General features: G+C 64.3%; 2 protein-coding genes across 7 annotated transcripts in view; both read right to left on the bottom strand.

Annotated features, from left to right (window-relative positions):
- Positions 1-12,153: 12,153 nt before the first annotated feature.
- Positions 12,154-16,235, bottom strand: LRRC26 (leucine rich repeat containing 26). The gene is made up of 2 exons (XM_075905730.1): positions 14,651-16,235; positions 12,154-13,198 (listed from the first exon to the last, which is right to left on the bottom strand). The coding sequence occupies exons 1-2, from the start codon at positions 15,258-15,260 to the stop codon at positions 12,966-12,968; spliced, it is 843 nt and encodes a 280-aa protein (XP_075761845.1). The 5' UTR covers positions 15,261-16,235; the 3' UTR covers positions 12,154-12,965.
- A 2,323-nt stretch (positions 16,236-18,558) lies between these two features.
- The window catches only part of LOC112547246 (uncharacterized), a 41,764-nt gene continuing 37,837 nt past the window's right edge, over positions 18,559-22,485 (bottom strand). For 5 of the 6 annotated variants that reach the window (XM_075905645.1, XM_075905644.1, XM_075905646.1 and 2 more), the window contains 2 exons: positions 20,522-20,611; positions 18,561-19,263 (listed from right to left, as the gene is read on the bottom strand). In XM_075905645.1, the coding sequence (XP_075761760.1) occupies positions 19,115-19,263; positions 20,522-20,611 (239 nt within the window). In that variant the 3' untranslated portion in view covers positions 18,561-19,114. Of the gene's footprint in view, positions 19,264-20,521; positions 20,612-22,485 lie in introns of all 6 variants that reach the window. The other variant, XM_075905648.1, reaches the window with a different exon arrangement.

Genomic DNA, 22,485 nt, shown 5'->3' with positions numbered 1-22,485 from the left:
CCTCAAGTCACTCCCAGGCACCGCCCCTCCTCTGCTTCTATTGGCTGTGATTCTGACCAATGGGAGCAGCAGGGAAAGCCTCCAGGTGAGCTGTTTCCTGCGCTGCTGTTCCCAGTCAGTGGGGGTGGGGAGCAGCAGTGCATGGAGCCATTTCCTGCCCGTGCATGCTGGAGCCGGCCTGCGAGGCTCCCCCCCCCCCCCGCCCCCCCGCAGCAGGAATCCGGCACTGGTGCTCCAACCTCGTGGGGGCATGGCTGGAATGCCAATGCTGGCGGGGGGGGGCAAGCCCCTCGCCCGCAGCCCACCTGCAAGACAGTCCTGGTGCTCAGCCCACGCTCGGGGAGCCGCCCCCCTGGAGGGGAGCCCCTGCGACAGCATCAATACAGGCCCCCGCGCCGGGGGGCCGAGCCGGAGCTGGCTCCGCAGGGCGCGTGGAGCCCTGCAAGTCGAGCCACTCCCAGAGCTGCGGCAATGCGGGTCTTGAACCCCGGCGATGGAGCACAGCCTGAGCACCGCTGACCACAGCTGCACCCAACCCCGGCCCCTCCGGCCCCCGGGCCTCCTGCTAGTCAGCTACAGCGGTTCTGAGCCCGGCCACCAAGTCACTAGCCGGCTGAAAGCCAGGGCAGGCAACAGGCCACATGCCTGAGATGAACACACCGGAGAGCTGGACGGGCAGCCCGCTCCGCTCTAAGGCCGCTGCTCGCCGCGCAGGGGAGAGCTCCTGGGCCAGAACGGACCTAGCCAGCAGCCCCAAAACACTCCAGCTGAGAACTCCACCATTTCCGGCTGCTGCCCTCCCCAGCCCCCATCACGGCATGCAAGTGCCTGGCAGGCTGGGGCCTTGGTCCCGGTACACAGGGGTGGGGGCTGGGGCGATGGGGGAAATCTCACCATTGCAGCAGGTTTGCAGCGTCCTGGGGGGTTGGTGGCTTTTCAGCCCAGCTGGTGTCAAGTGATGGAGGGCTCTGACCCCAGGACACCCAGCACTGAAGATCCGCCCCAGGGGCTCAAGCTCCGCTCTGGCTGCAGGGGCCCTGCCCAGCCAGCACCCCGGACGGAACCTGGCCTTTCCTAGGAAATAACGGGAGAGCTGGAAAACTCAGCTCTGGGCGCAACGAGCCAGGAATCCTGCCCGTGCTGGGGACCCGCACTTGCTGCAGGACTGAAGTCACATTGCGCTGGCGATACACAGAGGCACCGCTTCTTCTTGGCGCTCAGAAGTGCATTTTGCACCCCTTGGCTGGAGCGACTTGTCACGGTCAGCACCCTGCGATAGCCAGGTCCCGACCCAGTCAGGGTTTTGGAGAGGAGAGGCAGGGGGCCGGATAGGGGAGGGACGTGGCGGACCGTCCAGAGCACTTCCGGTCAGCCTGCTCCAGTAGCAAGCAGGCTGCAGCCAGCGCGTCCAGGGAGAGGGGTTAGTCAGACGCAGGGACAGACGAGTCCAATGGAAAGGCAATGGAGGGGGTGGTGAGGTCTTCCTGAACCTGGTACAGCTCTGGGGTAGATGCAGCCTGTTACCTGGGAAGCCACCTAGGAAAAATTCAAATGACACCCAGCTGCTTAGCAGAGCGCCCACAGTCCCGCTTCCTCCCCCCGACAGCAGCATGTGTTTCTATTGGTGGTGCCCATTTGCACATGCCTAGGTGCACGGAACAACGTTTATGCTGCATGTGGATGGAAAAAATTAGAGGGCCCATTGGCTGTGAGGACTGGCGCTGAGCCAGAGGGACCCAAGCATGGTGCACGCTTTGGGACACGGGCTGGGCCCTCGGTGTCATGGCTGGTCTGGCTAACCCAAGAGCAGGCCTCCCTCTGCCTCTCAGCAGCCCCTCGGTTGCGCTGCTGCGGTGCTGGAGATGGGCTAGTGGGCGCCACAAGGTGCCCAGCAGAGCCTGAGCCAGCACGGGCCAGGGAGTTTACAACCAGGGTGCTAGGGCCCACTGGAACACATGCGCAGCTAACACCCCCCCCCAAGCTTTGATTGGCGGGGACTCGACATCTACCCGCTCCCAGCTCCTCTGCTCTGACCCGTCCTGGCACCTCTACCAGCCACCAGAGGGCAGCAGGCGCCTCCACCTCCATCTGGGGGGGCGAGGCTGGTGCCGCTGGGGGCTCAGCGGCAGTGCAATGTGGATCCCGGGGCAGTACCCCATGGGGGCAGGGTCCTAGATTCCTGGGCCAGCAGGGCCATTGGGGTGTCTGGTCCGAGCTCCTGCCCAGCCTGGGACAGCGAAATGCCCCATATGGAGCCTGCAGGCCACCGGCAGCGATTTCACAAACTCCAATCGTGAGTCGCAAACGGCCGGTGCTGGAGGCGCTGCCCCGGCTCTTGCTAAATGGTTCATTCCCCTGCAGCCGAAAACGTGCACCCCCGTCTAGCTGCCCCGCCCAGCCATCGGCTCCGCTTAGGCCCTGCTGCGCACCCATCGCTAAATCTGCATGCCCCACGCGGATACGCAAACACGGGGGCCGAGTCGCTTCTCTTTGGCAAGCAGGCTAGAAGGGGTGCCGGGCGCCGGGCGCTCCAAGGCAGGCGCGCCAGCCCTAGTAAAGGCCTTTCTGGCCCCCTCCTCTATCAGCAGCCTTCTTGACCGGAGCGCGCCGATGCCAGCCGCAGTCGCACCAGGGCCAGGCTAACGCGACTGCCCGACTCCCGCTGCTACAGAGACGGACGAAATAACGAAGCGACCAGGCTGCATGAGACAGAGTCAGTGTTGCCCCTTGACATTAAGTCCATAAATCATCGTTAGAAAGGCTCCCCTCCAGGCGTTCACAGCCAAGGGCCCCCCCCCCCCAGCTTGTCCCTGCCCCCCCGGCGGGGGAACAGGAACCTGCGTGCCAGGCTGGAGAACCACAGATCTCTGCATCCCTGGACAGGAGCGAGGCCCCCTCGGCCCGGGGGTGAGGAGTGACTGGCTGGGGGGGGTCGGCCCCTGACGGGACGGGGTGCAAAGGGAAGGGGTGCCAGCTGAAAGCGACCCAAGGCCCCAGAAGGGTGCCAGGCCTGTCTCATGCCAATTCCAGCTGCACCTGCTTCTGAGCAGAGCGTGGTCGGATTAACCCCACCGCCACCCCATGGGCACACAGAGCGGCTGAGAGAGGCAGTGTTCAGTAGGTGCAGTGGTGAGGGGGGGCAGCCTGCAAGTGGGGCAGTGTGTGAGGCCAGGGCAGCAGGGCAGGGGAGATGGAGGCCCTAGGGCCGTAAGGGGATGGGTGGAGACAGGCTGCTGTCAGATAACACAGAACTAAGCACGCCTGGCGGCCGCACTGCATCCAGCAAGGCTGTGGGAGGGGGAGAACCGTCTGTCCTTGCCCCCTCAGCATGGCCCTGGCAAGCGCCCTGGGGCCGCAGCTCTCCTGGGAAAGGAACCCATTTTCCACAAGTGCTGGAGAGCCCCTCTGCGGCACGACCGCCTGATCAGTTGGCCACCCCGAGGCTGGGGTGCACCTGGGCTCTGGGAGCACAGGCCGGCAGGAAGAGCTGGAGCCATGACTAATCGGTTTGCCGGGCAGCCGGCCCTGGCCTGTGTGTGCCCCAGCGCGCTCTCCGGGTGTGAACGTGGCACGCTCGCCACAAATGGTCTCCACCCAGTGTCACGTTGCTGAATTGGAGGGAAGCAGCCAGATCGCTGCTGCACCCCTAGGTGGGGGTGTTGGCCCCAGAAATTGGTGTGGGGGGAGCCATGTGGGGTATTGAATGGGAGATTATTGTTTGTTGATCTTATGTACGCTATTTATGTGAGTGTATAATGTCTGTGTGTGTAGGTAGGAATCTGTAATCTGTGTGGAGGCTGAATATTTCTCTGAATGTGGTTAAGCATGGCTATGGACAGGCTGAATAGCAAAGCCCTGTGGAACAATGGCTCTCAATAGGCTATGGACACACCCAAAGAATGGGATTTGTCACCTGAGGGCAGCCAGCAGGAAACATAGAGATTGGCCTCTGACCAGGTGACTTGCTGCAGACTAGAAGAGGCCAGGAAGGAAGTATAAAGAGGCCATGTGGTCGATGCCATTTTGTTCTCAGCTCAGCACTTCATCCCAGAGGCAGCACTGCAGGGATTGAAGAGCCCGGAAGACCTGTGAACCCATCCTGATCTCAGGATGTGCAATAAGAACTTTTAACCAGCAGCTACAACATCTCTGCTAGAGCCTGCATCGAGAACTGGGAGATTCGGTGCATGTAACGTACTGTACTTTAATAACCTTACTCTCATGCTTTTCTTTCTTGTGATAATAAACCTTTAGATATAGATGCTAAAGGATTGGCCCAGCGTGATTTGTGGGTAAGGTCCAGAGGGTAAATTGACCAGGGATCTGTGGCTGGTTTCTTGGAACCGGACAGAACTTGTTCGGGGTAGGTGGGATTGGGTGCTAGGACCCCCCACCTGTGTATAGGCCCGGGGCCATCTGGGGCACGGATATTGCTGGGGTGTCGGAGGGGTTTTGCTCGGGAGGCTTCAGGCAGGCTGCTGAAGCGCTCTGTGAGACTGGTTTGTGGCCTGTGTGGAGAGGTCGCCAGTCGGGGGCTGTAAGTAGCCCCGGATTTGAGCAATTCACCCTGAGCGGACGCCCTTAGCTGTGCCCAGACACGGCCCGGACTGTCACAGTGGCGTAGTCGGCAGGATCCACAGATCTTGGTCAATTAAGCTTTGGGATCAGGACCCCACGCTGTCTAAATTTGATTTTTGGTGTTGAGAGTTTGGTTGATTAAAGAGCCGCTGCGATGATCCCGGAATTATATGAGAGTCTGAGCAAAAGTGCTCTGAAGGATTTGTGCTTGGGGAGAGGCATTGCCTTTAGGAAAAGGGCCTCTAAACTAGATCTGGTAGTGTTGTTACTAACCAGAGATGTGGATGAAAGGGATCAGAAGCGAGCCAAGGAAGCTGCTGAAAGAAGGCAGAAGGCAGATGAAGAAATTGCTAAGAGACAGAAGGAGATGGATCGGGAACTTGAGGAGAAAAAGGCAGAATATGCTGAGAGACAGCGGAGGGAAGAGGTAGAGCATGCAAAGAAGATGGCCCTAGCCAAGGAGGAAAATGCTAGACTTGACCTCCAGCTTAAGAGACTAAAAGAACAAGAGAGACTGTATCCTCCTGAAGGTTCAATGTATAACTCTGTGGGTATGGGGTGTGCTTATGATATGGCAGATGTATTTTACCCAGCTGATGTGATGACCCAACCCCAAAGCATGTGGGAATGCAAACCTTTTGTGTTACCTGTAGCTAACAGGGAGGTTTGGGAAGGGGGTGCATGTGGGTATGGAAAGTTTCCTGGAGCTGGTCAGTGTCCCTGTAACCAAGGGGAAAGTGTCTCTATATGTGAGCCTGGGGTGAGGGCCCGTCTGATGCCTCAGAGGTGAGGCTGGAATCAGAACCAGGGCAAGAAGAGCCCAGAAATCAGGGAAATGTTTCTCTGGGGCAGCCTGGAGTGGCTGGCCGGAGTGAAGTTTTAGTCGAGGAGCTGGTGGCTGGTGAGGTTTGTGGAATTGAACCTGCACAAGCTGAAAGTGATTTGTGTGAAGAAGCACAGTGTGTGCAAGCTGGCAATTTGGCTGGTGGAAGTAGCAAGGGGGCAGTAAAGGAAGCTGTCCCAGTGGCTAGCTGTATGACTGAGATTAGCCAGGGGTGTTGGGACAAGGGAGAAGCTGTCTCTGGTTGTCTGGCTGTGTGTGGGGAAGAGTTTCTTCCTGTGTCTGAGGAAGGTGCCCCACAGCCTGTGAAGGCTGAGAGCAGTGTGGTTGTCCCAGAGTTGGGTCTGGATATGGCTAAGGCCCAGGAAGGGGGTGGCCCAAGGTTTGTGTCTGCTGGGGAGAGAGATGAGGTGACTCAGGTAGAGACAGTCAGTGTTTTACCAGAACCCCAGAGACCAGACAGTGGTGACCCTGATATTGTGCCTGATGCTGCTGTGATGCTGGCAGAGGGGGGAGCTACTCGGTGGGAGCAGGGAGACCCCTTAGCCCGGGCACAAGGAGAGAATGAGGGTGTGTTAACTCTGGTGCCTAATGATGGTGTGGACGTTTACAGCCATCTAGAGAGCTGCACAGGGAGTGAAGATGCCTCTGACCCTGTCTCTTGTGGGTCTGTCTATGTGCCTGAGAGGGGATTATCTGTGAATCCACCTGAGGGGCCAGAGATAACTCAGGGAGTAAGGGAAGTGCAGGAGGAATTGGTTGGGGCTCAGCAGGGCAATGCTACTGCAGAGCCAGGGAAGGGTGAACTGCTGCTTAAGGAAGCTCATAGGGAGGAGAGTCCTGGCAGTGCTTGTAGCAAGCAGTTTGCAGTAACTGAGAGAGGTGACGATGCCTGGCTTGGAGAAGGCATTCAGGAGAAAGCTCTCCCTGTAAAAGGCAGCAGCTTCTTGTGTGAGGCACTTGTTTTGGTGCCTGGCAGACAGAATTTGTCTGTTAGCAGTGACTCCACTGACTTGGGTTTAGGGAAACCCAGGGTGGATGGTGGTGGAGAGGTCTCAGAGGGACTGAGGGTTGTTCCAGATGAGGCAGGAACATCCAGAGAACTGGAGCAGGCTGCTAATCCAGTGACTGTGTGTGACCAGCTTGCTGGGAAGTCAGTGTGTGTGGAACAGGATTGTTCCCAGGTGAAGGAGGAGAGTGGGAACTTAGTGTCTCAGATTCAGGAGAAGGGCTGGGTAGCTAAGTATGCAGAGCAGAACAGCTGTGTGGTCACTCTCCCTAGGATGCAGGAGATGGCAGTTACGCTCCCATCTCTGGACACTGTGGACACTCATAATCAATCAGGGAGGTTGATATCTGGTTCCATGTGGAAACAGAGGTTAAAGAGGGACAGAGGAGAGACTTGGGAGTCTACAGCTCACTGCTGTTACCCCACTGAGTGGGGGAAGGGGGAGAATTCCAGGGCCATTGTGAGCCAGGGAGTCACACCCAGCCAGCCCTTTGTCTTGGTCTGGCCAGAGGTTTCAGGCCTGGAGCCCAGAGGACAAGGGGGAGGGGCAGGACTTGCTTTGACAAAGAAGATTTGCAGGTTGAACCTGAAGGGAAAAAACTGCAATGGGGTGGGGCCAGAGAAGGGGCATGATGGGGAATGTCAATATACACCTGATATAGGATTGTTTTTGTCACTGATGTTAATTCTTGTAACCAATTGTGACGTAGTGGGGGTACCTGGCTGGTTTCTATGCTGCTGGCTCTGGGGGAACCCCCACTGGCTGCCGTGGGTACCACGACCCAGCAAAACAGGATGAGTCACTATGCAAACCAGTGGCCAGACACCCCCCATGGAGAGGAACAAAGGAAGGTGGATGCTGCCCTGGCTGGGGGGCAGGGCTGGAAGTTAGTGAGTTGGTTGCTGGCTGTCGGAGAGCATGGAGGAGACAGCCTAGGGAGAGGAGCTGGAGTTTAGGGGCCCAGTCTCCCCCCAACTCAAGGGGGCCTGAGGCATCCTAGCCCAATTCTGTGACCAGACTACATCTGTGCTATGCTGTATCCTGGAGAGGCAATAAACTTCCTCTATTCCACTGGCTGGTGCAGTCTGTTTGTGCCATCTCGGGGTGCAGGAGACGGGGAACCCCCAACACGCCGTCACACTGGTGTCAGAAGTGGGATGCACTGCACCCCGTGGATGGAGCTCCCAGCGGTGAGCGACAAGGCGCAGTAGAAGCAAGAGCCCTGGAGCCAGGCGTGCTGGAGACAGAGCGAAGCGGTTCCTGGGAATCGTGGGGCGCTGCAGCACTAGACTGGTGAGTCTGCACCGAGGGGCCCAGCGGGCAGATGGCCTACGCCCGACTCTTGAAGGCAGAGCTGGTGGGGCTGTGCAGAGAGAGGGGCTTGCCTGTGCGGAAAGCAACCAAGGCCCAGCTGATTACCCAGCTGGAAGAGAATGACCAGCCACAGGGCCAGGATCTTGTCCCCAGGGGAAGCAGCCAGACCCCCCCTGAGAGTGTGTCAGGCTCAGAGAGGGGGAGGAGCGCTGGAACCCAACGGAGAGATGAGACAGCGTCTCCCGGGAGGCCTGCAAGCCGTAGCCCATCTAGGGCAGGGGCCAGCCCAGCGGAGCTGCGGCGGCTGGAGATCCAGCTGCGGATCAGGGAATTGGAAGTAGAGGACCGAGAGAAGGACCGCCAGGACCGAGAGAAGGAGCGCCAAGATCGAGAGAGGCAGCGACAGCATGAGCTGGCCATGGCAGAGCGGAGAACCGGCGGGGCACCGGCTGCGCCAAGTGCGGATGGGCCCCAGGGTCCCGGGACTGCCAGACGCTTGGAGAGGCTCGTGGTGGCCCAATTGAAGGACATGGGTGACATAGACGGGTTCCTCAGTGCCTTTGAGAGGGCCTGTGGACTGCAACGGGTTCCCCCAGCTGACTGGCTGCAGGAGCTCATCCCCGCACTGAGCCAGGAGGCGGCCGGAGTGCTCAGTCAGCTGGAGGACCTACAGCCAGGGGATTACAACCGAGTCAAGGAGGCCCTGCTGCACAAGTTCGGGCTGACCCCCGAGATGTACAGGAAGAAGTTCCGGGGGGTACAGAAAGGGCCACGGGAGACCTATGTGGACCTGGCCTCCCGCCTGGCGCAATACTGCCGCAAGTGGGTGTCTGGAGTCGGAGCCCAGACCGCAGAGGAGCTGCTCAAGCTGGTCATGATGGAGCAGTTCTATGAAGCGTGCCCACCCAAACTGAGGCTGTGGCTCAAGGACCGGAGACCAGAGAACCCCCAGGAGGCCGGGAGACTGGCGGACGAGTTCACGGAGAGCCGGTCCGGGTGTGAACGGGAGTCCCGGAGAGAAAGGGAACCGCGCAGAGACCGGATCTCGGCTGAGCGACGGAGGGAGTCAACTACGGGGCGAGACCAAGGAACAGGTCGTCTGCGCCCCAGAGAACCAGCCAGGGCCTGGACAGAGACAGCCCAAAGCCTAACTTGCCAGCGCTGTGGGCAAAAAGGCCACAAGAGGGCTCAGTGCACCAGGTCCCAGGACCGGGGACTTTCCAGGGTTAACTGGCTGGGGCGGGAGGAAGGGCAGGCTGCCCCAGAGGCAGGGGCTGGCAGGCAAACCTCAGCTCAGAGAGAGGGGAAGGATGCTCTGTGCACCTCCCCTGGGAGGTCTGATTCTCAGGAGGCGGATTTCTCCGTGTACCGGGTGGGGGCAGGACGGCCCCTGCGGAGCGAGTGCCTCATACCCCTGGAGGTGGATGGTAGGAAGGTGACGGGCTTCTGGGACACGGGGGCGGAGGTGACTCTGGCCCGATCTGACATAGTGGCCCAGGAGCGGATACTACCCCACGCGCAGCTGACCCTGAAGGGCATAGACGGGTCCCCGTTTAAGGTGCCTGTAGCCAGGGTGCATCTGAAATGGGGGGCGAAGGAAGGCCTCAAGGAAGTGGGGGTGCACCCGCACTTGCCCACCGAGGTGCTGATGGGGAACGACCTAGAGGAGTGGCCCCATGAATCCCAGCGGGCTCTAGTCACTACCCGGAGCCAGAGCCAGCGGAGGGCTGACAACGTGGGTCCAGGGAAGGACTCCTGGCAGCGTCCTCAGGGTCCCATCCCAGTGGACACGGGGTCCAGCCAGGCTGGGACTCCGGACCTAGGCAGAGGTGGGGGACAGGTCCCGATCCCTGCCTCAGCAGCTGAATTCCAGGCTGAGGTGCAGGCAGACCCCTCCTTGCAGAGGCTGAGGGACCAGGCTGGCCTCCATGCAGCTCAGCCCCGGGGGAGAGGTGGCCAGGAGAGATTCCTGCGGGAGCGTGGGCTCCTGTTCCGTGAGTGGCTCCCCCCCAGGAAGGCGAGGGCATGGAGGGTAGAGCGGCAGCTGGTCGTCCCCCGAAAGTATCGCCTCAAGCTGCTGTATTTGGCCCACGATTCCCCCGTTGGGGGCCACCGGGGGATCCGGAGCACCCGGCTGAAGCTGCTCCAGCACTTCTATTGGCCGGGAATCTTTACAGCCGTGCAGCGGTACTGCCGGTCCTGTGACTCCTGCCAGAGGGGCGGGAAGGCCCAAGACAGGAGGAAAGCGGCTTGGGGGTCTCTACCCCAGATAGACCCTCTGGGCTCGCTGAGAGAGTTATGGGAGGGGAAGTCCTCCCTGGATGGAGCATCGGGGGTGGAAGCCGCCCTGGCTGTCCAGAGAAGGCTCGCTGGGCTCATGGCCCCGGCCCGAGAGACCCTGGCCAGAGATCAAGGCCAGCGGAAGGGTGGGTGTGACCCCCGAGGACAGGCCTGGGCCAGTCACCCTGGAGCGGGGCGGCGAGTGGACAGAGGGAAGCCAATTCATGTGGGGCCTCGCCACGGCCGGCCCGAGTCAAGGGGAGCACCCATGTCCCCAGGGCGGGTTCCCACGCAGAGGACCCGAACTTCCCTAGGTCACGAGCGGAGTGACCCTGCTCAGTTCGCTCTCGGAGGGGGGAGAACTGTGACGTAGTGGGGGTACCTGGCTGGTTTCTATGCTGCTGGCTCTGGGGGAACCCCCACTGGCTGCCGTGGGTACCACGACCCAGCAAAACAGGATGAGTCACTATGCAAACCAGTGGCCAGACACCCCCCATGGAGAGGAACAAAGGAAGGTGGATGCTGCCCTGGCTGGGGGGCAGGGCTGGAAGTTAGTGAGTTGGTTGCTGGCTGTCGGAGAGCATGGAGGAGACAGCCTAGGGAGAGGAGCTGGAGTTTAGGGGCCCAGTCTCCCCCCAACTCAAGGGGGCCTGAGGCATCCTAGCCCAATTCTGTGACCAGACTACATCTGTGCTATGCTGTATCCTGGAGAGGCAATAAACTTCCTCTATTCCACTGGCTGGTGCAGTCTGTTTGTGCCATCTCGGGGTGCAGGAGACGGGGAACCCCCAACACGCCGTCACACCAATGTATTATTGTTGCAGAGAATTGTAACGGTATACAGTGTGCATGAGCTTATGAAAATACCATGTAATCTGTCTGGAGATGTACCAAACGACAGACGGTATGTAAGGGGACATTGTGATGTTGCTATTTCGTGGTTAACACTTGTAACTGGTTTTGGAACTTCTTACAGGACAAAAAGGGTTCCAGCCAGAAGGTCCTGTGTAAGAAGGAAACTGAGGCACACCACCATTTTGACGGGGGAGGCCTGTGATGCCCTCAGTGATGTTACTGGCATCACTTCCTGCATCAATTTTGCGTTGGGGGTGTCACGTTGCTGAATTGGAGGGAAGCAGCCAGATCGCTGCTGCACCCCTAGGTGGGGGTGTTGGCCCCAGAAATTGGTATGGGGGGGCCATGTGGGGTATTGAATGGGAGATTATTGTTTGTTGATCTTATGTACACTATTTATGTGAGTATATAATGTCTGTGTGTGTAGGTAGGAATCTGTAATCTGTGTAGAAGCTGAATATTTCTGTGAATGTGGCTAAGCATGGCTATGGACAGGCTGAGTAGCAAAGCCCTGTGGAACAATGGCTCTCAATAGGCTATGGACACACCCAAAGAATGGGATTTGTCACCTGAGGGCAGCCAGCAGGAAATATAGAGATTGGCCTCTGACCAGGTGACTTGCTGCAGACTAGAAGAGGCCAGGAAGGAGTATAAAGAGGCCATGTGGTCGATGCCATTTTGTTCTCAGCTCAGCACTTCATCCCAGAGGCAGCACTGCAGGGATTGAAGAGCCCGGAAGACCTGTGAACCCATCCTGATCGTAGGATGTGCAATAAGAACTTTTAAGCCAGCAGCTGCAACATCTCTGCTAGAGCCTGCATCGAGAACTGGGAGATTCGGTGCATGTAACGTACTGTACTTTAATAACCTTACTCTCATGCTTTTCTTTCTTGTGATAATAAACCTTTAGATATAGATTCTAAAGGATTGGCCCAGCGTGATTTGTGGGTAAGGTCCAGAGGGTAAATTGACCAGGGATCTGTGGCTGGTTTCTTGGAACTGGACAGAACTTGTTCGGGGTAGGTGGGATTGGGTGCTAGGACCCCCCACCTGTGTATAGGCCCGGGGCCATCTGGGGCACGGATATTGCTGGGGTGTCGGAGGGGTTTTGCTCGGGAGGCTTCAGGCAGGCTGCTGAAGCGCTCTGTGGGACTGGTTTGTGGCCTGTGTGGAGAGGTCGCCAGTCGGGGGCTGTAAGGAACCCCGGATTTGAGCAATTCGCCCTGAGCGGACACACTCAGCTGTGCCCAGACAAGGCCCGGTCTGTCACACCCAGCGCCCTTCTTAGGGGGCCAGGGGGCCGGTTTTGAACCAGACAGTCCAGTAGTGGCGCTTTCTGTTCGGGAAACACAGAGACACTAGAACTGTCCGGGAATTTCGAAATAAGCTGGAATGTCGAGTGTGATGGAATGTCGATTGTGATGGAATGTCGAGTGTGTCCGGTATTTCTGCTAAAACCGTTCGGCGTGCTCAGGCTCCCCCACCAGCAGGCCAGCGAGGAGGCGCCGGCGAGACGGAGCGCGCTGCAGACCTAGCGGCACTGCTCCAGCGGCCCGAGCCAGGCTCCTTGCGTGCCGGCCCAGTCGCATTAGCCGGGAGCGGGGTCGCCTGGGCACTGGGCGGGGCAGGCCGGGAGGCGGCGTTGCCCTTCGGCTAACGCTGCTGGCCCGCAATGCTGGTAACGCGGGGGGGGAGGGTCCATCTCCGTGCGGGGGGATCGAGCAAACGTGCGGGCAACTCAGGAAGCAAAAAGGGGCCTGTATCCTCCGGGGTGCTGGTGTGAACTGGGGCAGGGGCAGAACACAATGGGGGGGCGTCTCAGCCCATGCCTGGGGGGCGCTCGCTCGCTGGCAGGCCCGGGGCGAGAGCTGGAGGGCCCGGGGTGCTGCTTGCCGGAGCTGGCCAGCTCTGGCAAGGGTGGGGGAAGCCTCGCTAACACCTCGGGAGCTCCCGTCGGTTCATTGCTGCCGCTCCAGGGCGACAGAGCAGGCTCGGCAGCCCTGGCCACCGGCCTGCGGGACACAGCCAGCCCTGGGCCGCTCCCTGGCCCGCCAAGCTCCTGCAGCCAGGCTCCGGCCCCGGGCGCCTCACCAGCTGCGGCGCTGCCTCTGCCGGTGGTCGGCGAGCACGGCCAGGGAGCCGGCCAGGAGGCAGAGGAGGACGCTGGCCAGGAAGGAGGCCGGGCCGACGAGCAGGAAGAAGACGTAGTCCCGGGGCTGCAGCGCGCCGGCCTGGCAGCGGCTGAAGGACTCGTTGCCAATGGCCAGGAGCGGGAACTGGTCCAGGTGCGCCGGGAAGCTGCACACGACCAAATTCTCGTCTGCCGGAGAGAGGCACAAAGCTCAGGCCGGGCCCTGATCCCTGGAGGCAGCAGCACGTGGGCGGCCGCTGGGGGGGCTACAGGCTGCTGCCCACACCGGGGAGGAAGGGCAGCCCCGGGGAGGGGGGCAGGGCAGGGCAGGGCGGGGTGGTAGCAGTAGGGAATACCTATGCCCCTGCCCCGCCCCTTCCCTGAGGCCCCGCCCCTTCTCACTCCATCCCCCTCCCTCTCTTGCTCGCTCCCCCCCACCCTCTCTCATTGTCACTGGGGTTCGGTGCAGGAGTGGGAGGGCTCTGGCTGGGAATGAGGGTTTGGGGTGCAGGAGGATGCCGGGGCAGGGGTTGGGGTGCAGGGGGGAGGTGAGGGCTCTGGCTGGGAATGAGGGTTTGGGGTGCAGGAGGGGATGCCGGGGCGGGGGTTGAGGTGCAGGGGGGAGGTGAGGGCTCTGGCTGGGAATGAGGGTTTGGGGTGCAGGGGGGAGGCTGGGGCGGGGGTTGAGGTGCAGGGGGGGAGGGGAGGTGAGGGCTCTGGCTGGGAATGAGAGTTTGGGGTGCAGGGGGGAGGCTGGGGCGGGGGTTGAGGTGCAGGGGGGGAGGGGAGGGCTCTGGCTGGGGGTGTGGGCTCCAGGATGGAGCTGGAGATGAAGGGTCTGGGTACAGCAGGGGGCAGTGTGGGAGAGGAGGGGCCGGGGTACCGGGTCTGGGGGCGGGGTACTGCAGTCGCTAGGTGGAGGTGCAGCCAGGCGGCTCTCGCACTCGCTGCTCCCGTTGGTCATGGCTCCCAGCCAGGGGCAGCAGAGGAGCCTCCCGTCTGCCCGTGTGCCCGGGGGCCCTTCACCATTCCCCAACTGCCCACCCTTGGCTGGGCCACGGGGCCGTCCCTTGGCCTAGGAGCCAGGGCGGGGGCCCCTCCCTCCGTCAGCCCGAGCGTGGCTCCCTGTGCACCGTGCCCCGCCAGCCCGGCCTTGCTCCTGTTGTCGCCAGTGCCAGGCCCCAGCGGCTTCGTTCAGAGGCGCCATCGGCCCACGTGGAACGGGCGTGTGCCACGCAGCCACGTGCCCAGCTGCAGGGGGAGGGGCACCCGAGGGAGGCCACCGGCCCAGGCACCCTGCCGCTGGCCGACAGGCTGGAATGAGTCCGCCCCATCTCCCAGCCCTGGGAGCAAGGCACTGGAGTGGGGCGAGCTGGACACGAGCGCTCGGCGGCAGGAGGGAAGCGAGACCGTGTCCAGCCAGCCAGGCCCTCCAAGTGCACAGGGGTTGGGCAGGGACTTCAGCCTGGCTCCCTGGCCTCCTGGGTGGGGCTGCCCCCCGCCGGGCCCACGGCTCGTCTCGCTGGCCCGCGGCCGGAGCTCGGCGAGGGAGAGACGGCAGCCTGGGGCCTGGCAGAACCGGGGGGAGCGGCGGAAAGGGAGCCAGACTCGCCCACGAGGAAACCCTTCCGCCCCCCTTACCTCGGAGCGTGTCCCGGTGGCCCAGCAGCCAGAGGAGCAGGGGCTGGATGTCGCAGGTGCAGGCCCAGGGGTTGCCGTGCAGCGTCAGGGCGCGCAGGGCGGGCAGGCCCCGCAGGACGCCGGCGGGCAGGCCCCGCAGGGCGTTGCTGTGCAGGGACAGCTCCTGCAAGCGGGGCAGCGCGCTCGGCACCTCAGGGGGCAGCTGGCCCAGCCGGTTGGCTGCCACGTTGAGGCTCACCAGGCCCGGGAAGGGCAGCAGGGTCCCGGGCGCCAGCACGCTGAGGTAGTTGTGGCTCAGGTCCAGCGCCCGCAGCGCCCCGAGCCCGGCCAGCGCCCGGCTGTGGAGGCTCAGCAGGAGGTTGCTGCGCAGGCTGAGGTTGAGCAGCGCTGGCTGGGCGGGGAAGGCGTGAGCCCGGAGCAGGGCGATGCGGTTGTTGCTCAGCCACAGGGCGCTGGCGTTGGCCGGCAGGTCTCCGGGCACGGCGCGCAGGGCGCGGTGGCTACAGTCCACCTCCCCCCCGGAGCAGCTGCAGGCGGCTGGGCAGCCGGGGCAGCGCGGCAGGCAGAGGAGAAAGGCCAGGAACGTGGCCGGGCCCCTCCCGCCTGCCATGCTCAGCTGCTCAGCTCCTGCTCCTCCCGTTCAGCCAGGTCTCCCGGGGCCGGACCCGCCCAGCCTGCCCGGCCCTGCTCAGCAGCCCAGGCCGGTTGGCGCGGGAGCCGGGCCGGGGGGCGGGCGGCGCCTCACCCGGACTCAGACGCCCGCGGCTCCTGTTTGCGCTCGCATTCCCGGGCAGCGTCACCTGCGCTCGGCAAACACCCAGCGGCTGCTCAAGGCCAGCGGCTCGCCGGGTCCGGGCGCCTCAGGGCGGAGCTGCACTTGCTTAGCAAATCTTTTCACGGGGCAGCCCGGGGCCTCCTCCCCCGGCTCCAGGGCGGGGTGGGCAGCCGTGCGGCCACGCTCCTGAGGGGCTGGCCAGACCCCCAGCATCCTACCCACGCCGCATTCTCCCCCTCGGCACTTGGCCGCTCAGCCCCAACCCGGCAGGGCTCTGACGCAGGAGCCTGGACCAGGGGCACTAGCCCGTGCGCTAACCACCAGGCCGCACAGCCAGCCCCCGCCTCATGCCCTCACACTGCCACTCAGTCGCTTGGGCCGGAACGAGAGGCCCGGCGCCTGAGCCGGGCTCTGCAGCCTAGTGGTCAGAGCGAGCACCCAGCTCCCAGGAGCGCCCCAGTCCCCCTGCGCCCGACTGGTTCAATAAGTGGCCACAGTGCACCAGCGTCACTAGGAGCGACTGAGGGGCCCCGCACCGCACTAGGCCCCCGCCAACCTCCCCCTCCCCATTAGGCAGCCGGGTCTTCATGCCCTTGGGCTCAAGTTCGGGCCGCGTTCCAGGAGGGGGCGGCGACTGCTCCGTTTGCAGAGGAGACACGTCAGGGCGGAGGGTGCAAGTCCTGCATGGATGCATGCGTGGAGGGGAGTTAGGCGCCTGAGGGTTTCAGCGGGGGGAGGGGTGCAGTGCAGGGAGGTTAGGCACCTGCAGGTGGTCTGTGGAGGAGGGGGTTGCACTGGAGGGGCAATGAGCGCAGACAGCGGTGTGGAGGGGGGGGAGTTAGGCGCCTGCAGCGTTTCCATGGGGGACAGTCGGGGAGGGCGGGGCAGTGACACTGAGCGCAGCTGGAGGAGTGCAGGGGGGTTAGGCGCCTGCAGGGTTCCCACGGGGGGGTGCAGTGACACAGAGCGCAGCTGGAGGAGTGCAGGGGGGTTAGGCGCCTGCAGGGTTCCCACGGGGGGGGGGGTGCAGTGACACTGAGCGCAGCTGGAGGAGTGCAGGGGGGTTAGGTGCCTGCAGGGTTCCCACGGGGGGGTGCAGTGACACAGAGCGCAGCTGGAGGAGTGCAGGGGGGTTAGGCGCCTGCAGGGTTCCCACGGGGGGGGGGTGCAGTGACACTGAGCGCAGCTGGAGGAGTGCAGGGGGGTTAGGCGCCTGCAGGGTTCCCACGGGGGGGGGGGTGCAGTGACACTGAGCGCAGCTGGAGGAGTGCAGGGGGGTTAGGCGCCTGCAGGGTTCCCACGGGGGGGTGCAGTGACACTGAGCGCAGCTGGAGGAGTGCAGGGGGGTTAGGCGCCTGCAGGGTTCCCACGGGGGGGGGGTGCAGTGACACTGAGCGCAGCTGGAGGAGTGCAGGGGGGTTAGGCGCCTGCAGGGTTCCCACGGGGGGAGGGGGTGCAGTGACACTGAGCGCAGCTGGAGGAGTGCAGGGGGGTTAGGCGCCTGCAGGGTTCCCACGGGGGGGGGGGGTGCAGTGACACTGAGCGCAGCTGGAGGAGTGCAGGGGGGTTAGGCGCCTGCAGGGTTCCCACGGGGGGTGCAGTGACACTGAGCGCAGCTGGAGGAGTGCAGGGGGGTTAGGCGCCTGCAGGGTTCCCACGGGGGGGGGTGCAGTGACACTGAGCGCAGCTGGAGGAGTGCAGGGGGGTTAGGCGCCTGCAGGGTTCCCACGGGGGGGGTGCAGTGACACAGAGCGCAGCTGGAGGAGTGCAGGGGGGTTAGGTGCCTGCAGGGTTCCCACGGGGGGGGGTGCAGTGACACTGAGTGCAGCTGGAGGAGTGCAGGGGGGTTAGGCGCCTGCAGGGTTCCCACGGGGGGGGGGTGCAGTGACACTGAGCGCAGCTGGAGGAGTGCAGGGGGGTTAGGCGCCTGCAGGGTTCCCACGGGGGGGGGTGCAGTGACACTGAGCGCAGCTGGAGGAGTGCAGGGGGGTTAGGCGCCTGCAGGGTTCCCACGGGGGGGGGGGTGCAGTGACACTGAGCGCAGCTGGAGGAGTGCAGGGGGGTTAGGCGCCTGCAGGGTTCCCACGGGGGGGGGGGTGCAGTGACACTGAGCGCAGCTGGAGGAGTGCAGGGGGGTTAGGCGCCTGCAGGGTTCCCACGGGGGGGGGGGGTGCAGAGACACTGAGCGCAGCTGGAGGAGTGCAGGGGGGTTAGGCGCCTGCAGGGTTCCCACGGGGGGGTGCAGTGACACAGAGCGCAGCTGGAGGAGTGCAGGGGGGTTAGGCGCCTGCAGGGTTCCCACGGGGGGGGGGGGTGCAGAGACACTGAGCGCAGCTGGAGGAGTGCAGGGGGGTTAGGCGCCTGCAGGGTTCCCACGGGGGGGTGCAGTGACACAGAGCGCAGCTGGAGGAGTGCAGGGGGGTTAGGCGCCTGCAGGGTTCCCACGGGGGGGTGCAGTGACACAGAGCGCAGCTGGAGGAGTGCAGGGGGGTTAGGTGCCTGCAGGGTTCCCACGGGGGGAGGGGGTGCAGTGACACAGAGTGCAGCTGGAGGAGTGCAGGGGGGTTAGGCGCCTGCAGGGTTCCCATGGGGGGGGGGTGCAGTGACACAGAGCGCAGCTGGAGGAGTGCAGGGGGGTTAGGTGCCTGCAGGGTTCCCACGGGGGGGGGGGTGCAGAGACACTGAGCGCAGCTGGAGGAGTGCAGGGGGGTTAGGCGCCTGCAGGGTTCCCACGGGGGGGTGCAGTGACACAGAGCGCAGCTGGAGGAGTGCAGGGGGGTTAGGCGCCTGCAGGGTTCCCATGGGGGGGGGGTGCAGTGACACAGAGCGCAGCTGGAGGTGTGCAGGGGGGTTAGGCGCCTGCAGGGTTCCCACGGGGGGGGGGGGGGTGCAGAGACACTGAGCACAGCTGGAGGAGTGCAGGGGGGTTAGGCGCCTGCAGGGTTCCCACGGGGGGGGTGCAGTGACAGAGCGCAGCTGGAGGAGTGCAGGGGGGTTAGGCGCCTGCAGGGTTCCCACGGGGGGGGGTGCAGAGACACTGAGCGCAGCTGGAGGAGTGCAGGGGGGTTAGGCGCCTGCAGGGTTCCCATGGGGGGGGTGCAGAGACACTGAGCGCAGCCAAAGGGGCCTCACGCCTTTCACACGCTCAGCCCCCCCCCCCAAGGAGCCGCTTGCCAGGCTCCGCTCAGGCCGGGCTCCCAGCCCCACCCCGCGAGATCCGGGAGGGGAGGGGCCTGGCTCTGCAGGTGCCTGTGCCAGCCGAGGGCTGAGCCTGCATCCTGGAACTGGCACTTCCTTGGCCCGGGTGATCTTGGCTACGTTCGACTGGCCCCTTGGTGCAGCCCCTCCTGCCCCTCCCCTTGCGCCCTCAGGTGCCCCCATGTGGCCCTGCCCCCCCCCCGGTGGCCGCGCAGGGGTAGGGGTGAGGGTGGCCGCTGTGCGCACTGGGCCGGGGGGCCGGTGTGCCGGGACCATCGCCCCTGGCCGCGCCCTTTATTGATCCCACACGGGAGTCAGGCTGGCTCTGGGCCCTTCCCCGCCTGCCCCCCAACTCCACGCTGCCGGCCCCGCCCCACACACAGACCAGAGCCACGGGCCGGTTGGGAACGTCCCAGCACGTTTACCGCCCGCCGGCAGCACAAGGCCAAGGGGGGGTCGCGGCTCCGCGGGTCCCAGCCTCCCCGGCGCGCTCAGGGCAGCTGGCGGCTGTAGACGATTTTCGAGGCGTTGGTTTGATCCTGCTCGTTCTCCGAGGTGAGGCTGAGGGACTGGGACACTTGGAACTGCACCATGGACACCAGGGCCAGCTCCTCGGGGTCCAGGGAGCCGAGGCTGGAGGCTGGAAGGGAAGGGAAGGGAAGAGCGCGTGCTCCACGCCGCCCTGCAGAACACAGCAGGCCCCATGGCTGGCAGCTGGGCCCTCCATGCACCGCTGGGGCCCGGGGGCAGCTGCCTCCAACAGCCGGCCGTGCACAGGGCCCTGCAACACCAGCCAGCTTCCCTGGGAGCTCCCATGAGATCCTTTGGGGCCCAGCCCCTGGCACACAGGGTCTACCAGGCACTGAGCGCCCCCGGCTGCCAGCGCCACGGGTCCCTGTGGCACGTCCAGCCCAGCAGTCCCGGGTCGGACCCTGTCCCTGGAGAGGATCAGCTGCCCAGATCCCAGGCCAAGGGCCAACTTGGGTTTCTTCCTGCCCCGGCAGGCCTGGCTCCCACAGCCCCCGGCCATGTCCCTTGCGGGGCGCCAGGAACCAGGCTCCAGCCCTGGGACTGGGTGGAAGCCCCGGAAGCGCTAGAAAGAACCTGCGCTGGCTACTGCCCCAGGACTCCCCTCCGGAGAGCAGGGAGCTGCCCGGGGCTGGTCCTCCGCTGGCCATGCCTGGGGGCCGGGGGCAGCGAAGGCTTCGCTCTGGTGCCGCGTGACCCTGAGTAACCAGGAGTCCCGGCTCCCTGCGGGGTGGAGCCACCATCGGAAGAAACCCTGGAGCCTCCTGGCTTTGAGGGGCTGCCACTGGCCAATGCTCTGAGCCAAGGAGCGGGATGGCTGGAGCCGGTCCCCCCCCCCCGTGCTTGGGAAGGGGGAGCAGTTAGCAGATCTGCCAGCCCTGAAACGGGGCCCTGGCAGCACCCGGGGCCGCCTGTGACCAGCCAGCTGGGGTTGCCGGGGCCAGGCCCCGTCTACACTAGTATTTAGCGCCCAGTCACTACCTCCCACTGGCTCACACAGTAGTAGTGAGCCTGGCCCTGCCCTGCCCAGAGGCAGCGACCCCGCAGCACACCCAGGAGGGGACAGACCCTGCACGCCTCGCTGTGCCAGACCACAGGCCGCAGCCTTCACCCCCCAGGCCCCCGCGGGCTGGCTGCCCTGCCGCTCCCTGGCTGCTCGCTGGGGCTCTGCCTCCGTGGCGGGGGGGGGGGTGCATCAGGGCTTTGTGACCAGTTGTCAGCCAAAGGCGCCCCGGGTGCGCTCCGGGGAGGGGACAGGCGAGCCCAAAGCCGGACACGGCCAGGAGAAAAATGGAGCCGGGGGCGCCCCGGGGCCTTGCCCGCCGTGCTAGGAGCTGGTTCCCCCGCCAGCCGCGGGGCGGGGGACTCACCGGAGCAGAGGGGCAGGCAGAGGGAGCAGTTGCTCCGGGCTGTGGTGCGGCGACATGACTCCACACAGCTCTGCACGGCGACACCGCACACTGCGGAGGGAGGCGGCGGTTACACGGCACAGCGGGCACACGGCCGGCCCCTCCTCCCACCTGCGACCTCCCAGCCCAGCTGGACACGACCCCCCCCAGCTGCCCTGGCCCTCTGCCCGTTCCCAGGTGGGGTTATACTCGCCGCACACCTGTGTGCGCGGATGCCAGCATGACGGCAGCAGCCCAGAGTCCTTGCAGGAGCCTGCAGGGGGCACCAGCATCAAACGCCCAGCCCCCGCCCCTCCATCGGGGGCTCAGCCAGGAGGGGCAGCAGTCGGGGTGTCTGTCCCGCCCGGGGGGGGGCAGCAGAACGTGAGGCGCTAAGGAAGGGCGCCCGGGAAGAAGGGGGCTGGGGCCCAAATGCCGAGGGAGGCTCTGGCCGCCCGCAGCTCCGTCCCAGCAGGGCACTGAGTGCTGGTGCAGGCTTGAGGGGAGAGCCCTGCCGGACCCCCACCTCCTCCCCACTTGTGGCAGCAGTGGGGCTCCGGGCTGGCAGAGGCTGCGGGGAGAGCTGGGCTGGCCGAGGCTGCGGGGGGAGCCGGGCTGGCCTCGGCGCCCCTGGGGAGGGGGCTTTGCCCGCAGAGGAGCACACAGGGCCCCGCTCTGCCGAGCCGAGCAAGCAGCGGTGCCTGGGGCGTGTCCTGGATGGGGCCAGGCCGTCACGCTCCGACCGGCCGGTGGTAGCCAGCCTGCAGCTCCGCGCGCCACGGGCCCTGGCAGGGCACAGTCGCTCCTGTCCTGGCGCCGCAACTCGGCTGCGGATGTCTGGCCGGGGACTGCAGCGAGAGACGGGGCACTCGAGCCGAATGTATCGCTTCGTAGGCACCCGCGCGCACACGTACCTCCACACACATCACATGTGCACACACAGCACACAGCACACGCACACACAGCACATGCATGCACACATATGTGCACGGACACACAAGGCATGCATCCCACCAGTACACAGGAACACTCGCGAACATGCTCGTTGCAATGGTAACAGTAACCAGCAGCCAAACCTGCCAGAACCAGTGTAACCACCCTGGCGGGCGGGGACGGGATTCCTCCGTCCTGCAGAACAGCCAGGATTGTGACACTAATCCCCAGCAAGAATGTGCTAGGTGGCTTCCGCCACACAGGCTTGCCCACGCACCACACCGCCCAGAGCGCGCACCACACCGCCCAGAGCGCGCGCACCACACCGCCCAGAGCGCACACCACACTGCCCAGAGCGCACACCACACTGCCCAGAGCGCACCGCACCTCCCAGAGTGCACCGCACCGCCCAGAGCGCACACCACACTGCCCAGAGCGCACCACACCGCCCAGAGCGCGCACACCACCGCCCACAGCGCGCACACCACACCGCCCACAGCGCGCACACCACACTGCCCAGAGCGCGCACACCACACTGCCCAGAGCGCGCAACACACCGCCCAGAGCGCACACCACACTGCCCAGAGCGCACCACACCGCCCAGAGCATGCACACCACACCGCCCAGAGCGCACACCACACTGCCCAGAGCACACCACACTGCCCAGAGCGCACCACACCTCCCAGAGCGCACCACACCTCCCAGAGCGCACCACACTGCCCAGAGCGCGCACACCACCCAGAGCGCGCGCACCACACCGCCCAGAGCGCGCGCACCACACCTCCCAGAGCGCACCACACTGCCCAGAGTGCGCACACCACACCTCCCGTCAACGGAGCTGCGTAGTCTAGACATACCCCAGGGCACAAATACCTCATCGTGGGCTCCCCAGTGCAGCGGGGAAAGGCGCAACACAGGCCAGGGGCCGGAACGCGCAGCTGGACAAATTCACAGTGGCCGTACGGCCTGGGTGCCGAACGAGGAGCCTACGGAACCCTTGGAACAACGGCCTG

The sequence above is a fragment of the Pelodiscus sinensis genome, chromosome 22 (genome assembly GCF_049634645.1).
Source record: "Pelodiscus sinensis isolate JC-2024 chromosome 22, ASM4963464v1, whole genome shotgun sequence".
In the NCBI taxonomy this organism is placed as follows: domain Eukaryota; kingdom Metazoa; phylum Chordata; order Testudines; family Trionychidae; genus Pelodiscus; species Pelodiscus sinensis.
Note: the sequence above shows the minus strand (reverse complement) of the source record. Positions and strands in the feature narration are given on the sequence as shown.